General features: G+C 42.0%; 1 protein-coding gene across 1 annotated transcript; it reads left to right on the top strand.

Annotated features, from left to right (window-relative positions):
• The first annotated feature begins 6,327 nt into the window (after window positions 1–6,327).
• On the top strand, window positions 6,328–7,107 carry LOC111898146 (uncharacterized protein PB18E9.04c-like). The gene has a single exon (XM_023894064.1). The coding sequence runs from the start codon at window positions 6,328–6,330 to the stop codon at window positions 7,105–7,107; it is 780 nt and encodes a 259-aa protein (XP_023749832.1).
• The last annotated feature ends 3,411 nt before the right edge of the window (window positions 7,108–10,518 follow it).

The raw sequence follows: 10,518 nt of genomic DNA, 5'->3' as shown, positions 1-10,518 counted from the left end.
CGAACGGGTAGAATAGGGCAACTTCATCTCCTCATTAAAAGTATAATATGAAATACAAAGTAACTACATGTTTTTCAAAAATTCCCAAACCTAGTTACTTTAGGAAAAGTGAATTGATGCAATCCCATGAAATTACACTTTGAAACCTTGTTAAGAAGTTAGTGGAGCGTGTGTGGTTTACCGGCACACTAATTGGTTCTAAGCATAGGTGGCAAAGGGTGATTCATTGTTTATCATAGTTCGATGGAGCGTGTGTGGTTTACCGGCACATGGAATAGGTGATTGTTATAATGAAGGCACCGTGTGAATTTGCATGGTAATTCAGACCCACTTTGTGATCCTCGGTATCCCAGTCACAAACGAGAGGGGCATATCGAGATTTAAACATGCCATTGAAAAGCTCAATGAATCTCATCGAAACCTAGGAATTCTCAATACATTTAGAACTTGAAGTTATGTTTTCATGGTGGAGAATTAGTGAATCGTCATTCACTTACCTTCAAAATTGTTTGCATGTTAGATTACGGCATCCCTTTTCTAATATGTAAATATTGTTGTTGGATCCTAGCCCTATTTTTTCTTATTGGGTGATAATTAGGGATTCAAATTCTAATCTATCTTTGTCCTTTCTATTTGTAGATGTCGAACGCGAACAACGCTGCTGCTAGCTCGTTCACATTGATGAGCCTTTGCCAAAAGGTGACTTTCGATGGGACGAACTGTAGCGAATGGATAAGATACCTTCGAACGATCGCTCGCTACGAGCACAAGGAGTATGTCCTCGATGAGAAGCTCGAGAAGATCAACCCAGAAATCGCTACTCCGGCTGAAATGACTGCTTTTGAGACTCATGAACGTGATGCGACAAAGGTTCATTGCATCATGATAGCCACAATGAACGCCGAATTCCAAAAGTCCTACGAGGACATGTATCCGTACGAAATGCACCAAGACTTTTTGGAGAGATACCACCAAAACTTGAGGCAGGAACGTTACGAGATCTTCACTAACATGATCTCCGCTAAAATGGTTCATGGAGAATCTCTAACCGTGCACCTGCAAAAGATGCAAAGGTATGTCGATCGTCTTCGTAAGTTGAATGTTGACTTTGGGGAAGACTTGGCTATCGACATGGTGCTTCACTCCTTGCCTCCGTGTTACAATCAATATAGAATGACCTACCACATGAACAAAGAAGAGGTCACCCTAAGTAAGCTCCAAGGTCTCCCAATCCACCAGTTGCTCCTGTTTTGGCAATTGGGCAAGGTAGGGGTAAGAAGAGGAAGGCTTCGTCTAAGAGCTACCGCAAGGGAAAGTCCCGAGATGGTTCCTCTTTTAGTAGGACCAACGTTGATCCTGCTAAGCCTAACCCTAACCCAAAGGAGGCAGAGTGCCACCATTGCCACAAAATAGGGCATTGGAAGAGAAGCTACCCAGAATACCTGCAAGCCATCAGGGAAGGAAAGATCAAGCCGTCTTTCGCAGGTATATACACAATTAAATCTAACGATTAATCTCATGCTATTTCTTGGGTACTAGATACCGGGTGTGGTTACCACATTTGTTCTGAATTGAAGGGACTAAGAAGAAATAGGGATGTGGAGCATGGAAGAATAAATCTAATCATGGGGAACAGAAGATCGTCGCCTGTGACCAAGATTGGAGTGTATTCTCTAGTGCTTAGGAATGGTTTATGTTTAGATTTGAACAATTGTTGCTATTCGCCAGAAATGGCAAGAAACATCATTTCATTTCATGGTTTGTTTAGACAAGGATTTAGATTTTCTTTTAATAATGAGAATGGTTCTATTTATTCTTTTCTAAATGGTGTCTTATATTTTGAAGCAATACCATGTAATGGAATTTATGAAACTGTTATGATTGTAGATAACCTAGGAAATGATGTTTTATGCATGGATTCTTCCAATAGTATGGATAGAGCATCCTTGTGGCATTGTCATCTTGGACATGTCAACAAGAAACGCATAGCCCAACTCCAAAAGGATGGAGTGTTGGATTCATTCGACCTAAGGGAAGATGACACGTGCGAGTCTTGTTTACTTGGAAAGATGACTAAGTCAACCTTCACAAGTACATGTGAAACGGGTGAGGGTCTATTGGACCTAATACATACCGATTTATGTGGACCGTTTAGATCAACCACAAAGGATGGGAACCGCTTCTATGTGACTTTTACCGATGACTATAGTAGATATGGGTATATCTATTTGATCAAGCAAAAGTCAGAAACTTTTGAAAAGTTCAAAGAGTTCAAGAATGAAATGGAGAATCAATTGGGCAGGAAAATCAAGATGCTTCGACCGATCGAGGAGGAGAGTACCTAAGTCTTGAATTCCACGATTATCTCAAGGAGTGTCGAATAGTTTCACAATTGACGCCACCTACGACACCACAATTGAATGGTGTGGCAGAAAGGCGTAATCGAACCTTATTGGATATGATTCGCTCTATGATGAGTCGTGCTTCACTACCTATCTCTTTTTGGGGGTATGCCTTAGAGACTGCCGCCCATATCCTTAACCGAGTCCCTACTAAAAAGGTTTCCAAAACACGTCACGAGATGTGGACAGGGAAAGCTCCCTCGTTGGCACATATCAAGGTTTGGGGTTGCGAGGCTTTCGTAAGACGAGATACTCACGACAAGCTCGAACCTCGAAGTGAGCGATGTATTTTCATCGGCTACCCACAGAAATCCTTTGGATATCTCTTCTATAGATCGAAGGACAATGTAGTCTTTGTTGCGATGAGAGGAGTTTTCCGAGAGCGAGAACTCATAAGCCAAGGAGACAGTGGAAGGCAAATCAAGCTTGAAGAGATTCAAGAGTCGATTGATGAAGGAACCTCTACCGCTGGCGCTCAACCCGAGGAGGAAACTCCGGTTGAACCGATTGACGAGTCATTACCTCTTAGACGTTCCGAAAGAGTTAGAGTTCAACCCTAGTTTTATGGTTTTCATATTACTACCGAAGGGGTCACGTATATTAGTGATGGTACACTAATAAATATAGATGAACCTAATAGCTATAAGGAAGCCATGGCAGGCCCGGAGTCTGCAAAATGGAAAGAGGCAATGGACAGCGAGATCCAATCCATGTATGACAACCAAGTTTGGAATTTGGTTGATAATGTGCCCGGACGTAAGACCGTTGGGTGCAAATAGATCTTCAAGAAGAAGACCGACATGGATGAAAACATACACACATTTAAGGCGCGATTGGTTGCAAAGGGCTTTACTCAAACTCCCGGAGTTGACTATGATGAGACCTTCTCACCAGTTGCAAAGATAAAATCTATTAGAGTGATGCTAGCGATTGCCGCATTTCATGATTATGATATTTGGCAAATGGATGTCAAGACCGCTTTCCTTAATGGGAAGTTGGCTGAGGATGTTTACATGGCTCAGCCAGAGGGTTTTGTTGATCCGAAGCATTTGAATAGAGTGTGTAAGCTTGAGAAGTCCATTTATGGACTTAAGCAAGCATCTCGCAGATGGAATCTTTGCTTCGATGAGAAAGTCAAAGAGTTTGGATTTGTACGAAGCGAAGGTGAATCATGTGTATATGTCAAAGCCAGTGGGAGTATAGTAAGCTTCCTCGTTTTGTATGTCGACGACATACTACTCATAGGAAACGACGTCCCGACTCTGCAGGAGGTTAAGTCCTGGCTCGGGAAGTGCTTCGCTATGAAGGACATCGGAGAGGCTTCCTATATTCTCGGAATAAGGATAGTAAGAGAATGAAGTAAAAGACTAATAGGACTTAGTCGGAACACTTACTTAGATAAAGTACTAAAACGTTTTAGTATGGAAAACTCGAAGAAGGGAGAATTACCGATACAAAGTAATGCCAATTTGAGTAAGACTCAGAGTCCGAGTACCAAAGCTGAAATAGCAGAAATGAGCCGAGTTCCATACGCTTCCGTAGTTGGTTCAATCATGTACACTATGACTTGTACTCACCCCAATGTAGCCTTTGCTTTGAGCATGGTTAGCAGATATCAAGGGAATCCTGGCAGAGCACATTGGATTGCGTTGAAGAATATCCTTAAGTACCTTCGGAGGACAAAGGAATGGTTCTTAGTCCTCGGAGGGAGTGATGACTTGAAGGTGCAAGGGTATAGTAACATTCGCAGTCGGGCTGGGTCTTTACCCTAAATGGAGAAGCAGTGACTTGGAAAAGTTCCAAGCAAGAAACCGTAGCTGATTCAACATGCAAATCAGAGTCCATTGTAGCAAGCAAAGCGTCAAAGGAGGCAATATGGTTGAAGAACTTCATCGGTGATCTTGGAGTTGTACCTGCCATAAAGAAGCCCATGGAGATATTCTATGATTATGAAGGAGCGGTTGCCTTGACCAAGGAACCGAGGGATCATGTTAGATCTAGACATATCGACAGAAAATATCACTTTTTAGACATCGAGTAGAAGAAGGACAACTCGTGGTTAAGAGGATATCATCAGAAGATAACCCAGCAGATCCACTTACGAAGGGACTGAGCAGGGTTAAGAACTTGCAACATGCTAGGAGTATTGGGCTGAAGGATGATATTAGCATAGATTAGATAGTATTGGAAACGTGTAATAGATAAATGGAATTAACATTTGATGATTAAATAAAGGAGTATTATTTATGAGTAATGTTACTGTCTTATGTTAATTGTTAAACTATTGTTTCACTTTGCATGTTTTGACTTCCAGAATAATTGAGTTTATTAAGAATAATCGAATTATTCAAATTGTCCACAATCGTTCATATGTTGGAAGTAGGTATGAATGAAGATTGTCATGACTTGGTGTGTAGATTGTCTAAATGGTATTAGACATAGCAAAAGTTTGCTGCAACGTTTATGAGTGCTTATGAACTAGTTTTGAGCATTGGAATAAACCCGCGCTTGCTGGAATCACCTTATGGAATGTCATAAAAAGGGTGATCGCAAGACGATAATATCATATGGTCTTAAAACCTAGATATATGGTTTGTTATTTCTTAATTGGTTGTACATTGATAATGCGAAACCGCATCAGTAACTTGATGTTATAAAACGCATTGTTGTGTATACTTGATAAATGAATAAGTAAATGCATATAAGTCGAAGTTTATCTGTTACTTTTATCCTAAGAGGGTAAAAGCGATATCTTGGCCGCTCGATGATTTGATTTGAATTATGTGCCGGGCCCGGTCAGAACTGAATTGATGTGTTCGATTAAGTTCTATGTCGAATAAATCTGAGATCGAGAAACCAATTGCTGGACAAATTGGTTCCATAGAATTGTGAGCATGATATCTCAACAGAGGACTATACGATCCCTTATCTAAAGGACAAGATTGATAAAATCAGAGTTTGACAGCGTCTTTGAGAGCTACGATTGCTAATCGGATTATACTTGTATATAGTTACTAGACTTATCCAAGTGGAGACTGTTGGAATAGTGTCTAAGGCTGCAACTTTATTAGGAAAGTATTTGACCCGATTGAGCATGGTCCTTTTGGGTTGCCTTCACCATAGCAACTTGACAGGATGATTTGTAATGAGAGAAGAAATATTATTAATATATTATGAGAATAATGTAAGTAATAATAATATTATTATTTGATTAATATAAGTCATAAATTAATTAGGAATTAATTTGGTGACTTAAAGAGATTAATTAAATAGAAGGGCATAAAGTGTCAATTGTATGATAGTTGTACTTTGGGCTATAATCTCTTAAGGATAAGGGTTGGACGAATTTAGGGTTTAGAAGAGCCTAGAATTCGTCCAAGGGCTTATCATAAAGGGATTGGATTGCTTAGGGCTTAAGTTATCCAATTAGGGTTTAAGGGTGAAACCTTAGGAGCCTCACTAGTATAAATAGACCCTAAGGGCTAAGGAAAATTGGCACTCTTGTCTCTAAAGAAACCCTGGCCGATTTCTTCCTCCTCTCTCCTCTCTCTATAATCATCCTCTTGCTAGGTGGTGTTTGTAAGCCATTAGAGGAGTGACACTTGTGACTCTAAAGCTCCAAGGACAAGAAGATTCAAGCAAGTGATTCAAGGTAATCATCTAAATCTGATTTCTTATGTTATTATACTAGAATTATCATTAGAAGTCTTGGATTCAATGCATGTTCAATTAGAGAAACCTAGATCCGAGCATTAGGGTTTGTATGTGCACATAGGAATGTTCATATGGATAAAACCCATCACTTATCGCTTCCATTGCTACGTTTCATACAAAGAAGATCATCATCTATGATCCTACAAAGTTTCATCACAAGGGATCCATTCCTGACTCCATGTTTCGTTGTGTCTTAGCAGAAAGTAGGGTTATGGCAGAATACAGAAAGCTTCCTCCAAAAGAACCACGAGTCCTTACTCCGGAACAGCAGGCAGCTCTGGATGCAGTTCACAAGCCAAGCAACCGAGGAAAAAGGGTAAAGAAAGAAACAACTGAGAAGGATGAATCTAAGCCTTCCAAATCAAATAAGCGAAAGTCGGAGAAAGAGAGCTCTTCTAAGCCGAAGAAGGTTAAAAGAATGGCAAGAAAATCCAAGAGTCCGACTCCCGCAGACTCAGGTCACAACGATGATGAAGTAGAGGAATCTCGTCAGGAATCTCCAAGAGGTAATACTCTACCCAAATCTCCCACTCCAACCGAATCTCCTTCTCATAAACTTCCAACCCCACCTCCATCACCGAAACTGAAAGTTACAGTTTCGGTTGATCTTACATCAACCTCTATTTCAACACCACCAGTTACTTTTGTTTCCATTTCTACAACCACTTTCACCACTACTATATCACAAACAGCACATGTGTCTTCTACACCAGTTTCTTCTACACCTATTTCTACAATACCTTTACTTCCTATCATTACCCAAACCACCACCACTACACTTCCTGAACAGACAGTAGACGTCAACGTATCTGATACGGGGGCAACTACTGTTACCCAATCTCCTGTCATCACTAAACCACTTTCACCAACCAAATCAACCGGTTCCGGTGCTACTTTAGGTGGAGACAATGATGAGTATGACTCTACATACTTTAGTCCATATCGACTTCAATTTGATGAAGACAATGATGCTCCTATCAACCGCCAATAGTTGTAGAGTATTCATGAAAAGTTGGATCGGTTACTTGAAGATAACAAAGCTTATGGTGGGGTGGTTCTTAAAGCTTTTGTGGAGACTGTCATAGAGCAATATACAAAGGCTATGGATGAATCAACTGATGCCATCAAAGAATCGGCTTCTACTTGTAGAAAAGCCTCTGCCGATGTTGCTGCAGTTATTCAAACTACGCAGATCTTTTTGGATTCTTTAAAAGGGTATGCTGATACGAATGCTGCCAAAGTACGTGAATCAGTCGAATCTCTTTCACAGTCTCTACATGAAGAACAAAAGAAGTTTGTTGATGTTTGTTCCTCCATCCAAGCCGAAAATACTTCTCTTATAAGTTCAGTTTCCTCTTGGCCTGACTCACTTCATGCCGATATTGCCAAAGAGAGTGCTTTGAGAGAAGAAATTGCTCGCCAAGCCTCTACCATTGAAGTTCAAAAAGTTCACCTTGCTCAAGCAGAGAAGGAGATTACCTTGTTAAAAACCGAGAGAGCTGTCTTCCGAAGCTGTGCAAGTGATGTCAAGGTGTAACAGCCTGGATTCCCAGGTATTATTCATTTATTTATTTTTGGTAATTTGTGAGGAGACTCGGCGAGTTGGAGCCTAGACTCGCCGAGTATGATCGTGGATTTAGACGCAGGTTCACGTCCGGACTCGGCGAGTCCATGCTGTTTAATGAAACCCTAATTTCCTGGCCCTGATCCCTATTTAAAGGACCTTATAACCCTTCATTGCGGCTACCTTCGACCTTGAGAGCAACAGAGCATCTGAGAGTCCTTGTGAGTGAGAAAAGAGACCATTATTCACCATCCTTGTGTGTGTTAGCAAGAAGGAAAGAGGAAGGCCAAGCTAGGAGAGTTGGGGAGCTTGGATCTACTTCCATTTCGGCAGAGGAAGCTATTTGAGGTAATATTCAGAGCTTATTCTCGTGTTTTTATTGATATGGTTAAATCTAGGGTTTCTTCATACATTGTTTACCTTGTAAATGGAGTGTGAGAGGTCCTATGGGGAATTGGTACCTAGATCTGGACCTTAGTAGGTCCAGAGAGTCCCAAATGCTCTGCTTTATGCCTTTCCTTTTGAGTTATGGACTTAGGTTACCATTTTAGATGTCATTTCACCAAAAGAAGCCTTGTAGGCGTAGCATGATAGCCAAGATTGTAACTTTACGTGATAAATGTGCTTGGAAGGACTGGATCTATGAGTTACTGGAACGGATCTGACCTGAGGAGTGAGTTTGAGTTCATGCATGGCTTAGACTCGCCGAGTCCGAAGAACAAACTCGGCGAGTAGCATGAAGATTGTCCATAACCACTCAGCGAGTGGTCTTACCGAGTTAAGGGTTGACTCGGTGAGTTAGGGAGAGTCAGAGAGGGTTGACAGGTGGACTGAGTCAAGCTGGAACTCGCCGAGTTGTTCTTGAGACTCGGCGAGTTGAGTTGTGGTAGCCCCACGAATCATGCCAGGTGGAACTCGTCGAGTCAGGGAAGTACTCGACGTGTCAAGAGAGGATCCTAGGGAGTCAGTGAACACGTATAGACTCGCCGAGTCGCTCTAGTGCACTCGTCGAGTCCGGTCAAAGTTGACAGTTGAACGTTGACCGTTGACCAGAGTTGACTAGTGTTGACTTGATAGGGGTAGTCAACCTTAGTTGTGGAAGTATTAGTTAGAGATATATGGTGTTATAGGAGGATTATAGCTCGGAGGATCGAGCGCGAGTGATTTCCGGGATTTGCGAGTTATCGAGATACGCGAGGTTAGTCTTCTCACTATACTTTACCTTGAGTAGGTAATCAGAGTTATGTGATAAAGTATTTGTATGCTATATGTATGTTATGTGTTGTACTGCATTATTTCTATGTGATTTATGTTGTGCATGTTTATAGAGTTGTAACCGGAAGGTTCCCAGAGTTAGAACTAGAGGGTTCACAGAGTAGGATCTACGGGCCCACAGAGTTATAGCTTCGAGTGGCTAATATGTGTTGTGTGTGGTATTTTGGGGAACTCAGTAAGATTTGTGCTTACAGTGTTGGTGTTATTTGTTTCAGGTACTAGTGATGACCGTGGGAAGGCGCCGACTTGATCAGTACACACACATGGGATATTTATGTTATGTGATCTTGGGATTCTTTGTATGACATGGATTGGAGTTTCAAACATTGATGTTTTATGAAAATTAAATGAATATGTTTTTATATTATGCGAAAAATTATTTTGAAATTCACGGTGTTACAAGTTGGTATCAGAGCCTTGGTTTGAGGGATTCGAGTACACCTTCGGGCGTATTTGAACTCAAACTGAGGATTTCAGAAGTATTTTCAAAAAGAATAAAAGATTTTTGGAAGAACGCAGAGCAGAGTTGTGTGTACGATCAGTCCACGCCCGAACGGTGATTTCCCAAAATACCCTCATGTTATGTGATATTGATATTGATATGATGTATTCTCATGCTAGAGTAGGCTAGGTACTCCTATTAGGAATAAAGTGGCCTGATTTGTGATGCCTTAGCCTAGGGAGAGGTGAGCTGCTATGAGATGCTTGAGAGTGAGTAGGTAACAGCGAGGGGCTTATGAGAGATTTGTTAGAGAGTGGATTGTGCATGATAGAGTACTTGGAATTTGGGATCCGAAGAAGAGGACTTGGGGTGTATTCTGATACGGTGCGGACAGTAGTATTGGGCCCGTACTACTGAAAGCACCGGAGCGGTGTACAGCCTATGTAGGAATCTTTAGAATACCAAGGATTAAGGAGGGATGACTTGTCGAGTGTGAGTATGCTCGAATGGATTCTAATTTATCGTATGTTGTGTTTCAGAGGTAGATCATGGTGAGGACACGTCTGATGCCTGAGAGCAGTGAGCCCAGTGATGAGGAGATCCGTCGGATCATCCATTAGGAGGTGGTTGCGGCCATCAGGGCGGAGATACCAGAGATGTTCGGGTCTATTAAGACCACGTTGATTGAGACCTTCGACGAGCGTTATGCCGCTCTTTCTGAGGCTGCTGTTGCAGCGGCTACCGCAGCTATTGCTGCCGTGAGGCCGCAGGGTGGTGATGCGTTGCTGTTCCGAGAGTTCAGCAACACAAAACGACCAGAGTTTGATGGGACCTAGGACCCGGTGGCGGCTATGAGATGGATTTCTGACATAGAGGGGTGTTTCTTCACTTTCTCAACTCCTGAGCATTTGAATGTTCGGTTCACGCTGAACCAGCTTTGCTTGGGAGCCAAGGACTGGTGGAAGTTTGTGATGGCGCACTTTACGCCTGTTGAGCTTACGGCAGTGACCTGGGAGAGGTTCACTGCCATGTTCCGAGATGAGTACGTTCCCCAGGTGGAGAGGGAGCGTTTGGCCCAGGAGTTTCTGACCCTCAAGCAGGGTACTGAGTCTGTTACGGTG

The sequence above is a fragment of the Lactuca sativa genome, chromosome 3 (genome assembly GCF_002870075.4).
Source record: "Lactuca sativa cultivar Salinas chromosome 3, Lsat_Salinas_v11, whole genome shotgun sequence".
NCBI lineage: Eukaryota > Viridiplantae > Streptophyta > Magnoliopsida > Asterales > Asteraceae > Lactuca > Lactuca sativa.
This window is presented reverse-complemented; position numbering and strand designations above follow the sequence as displayed.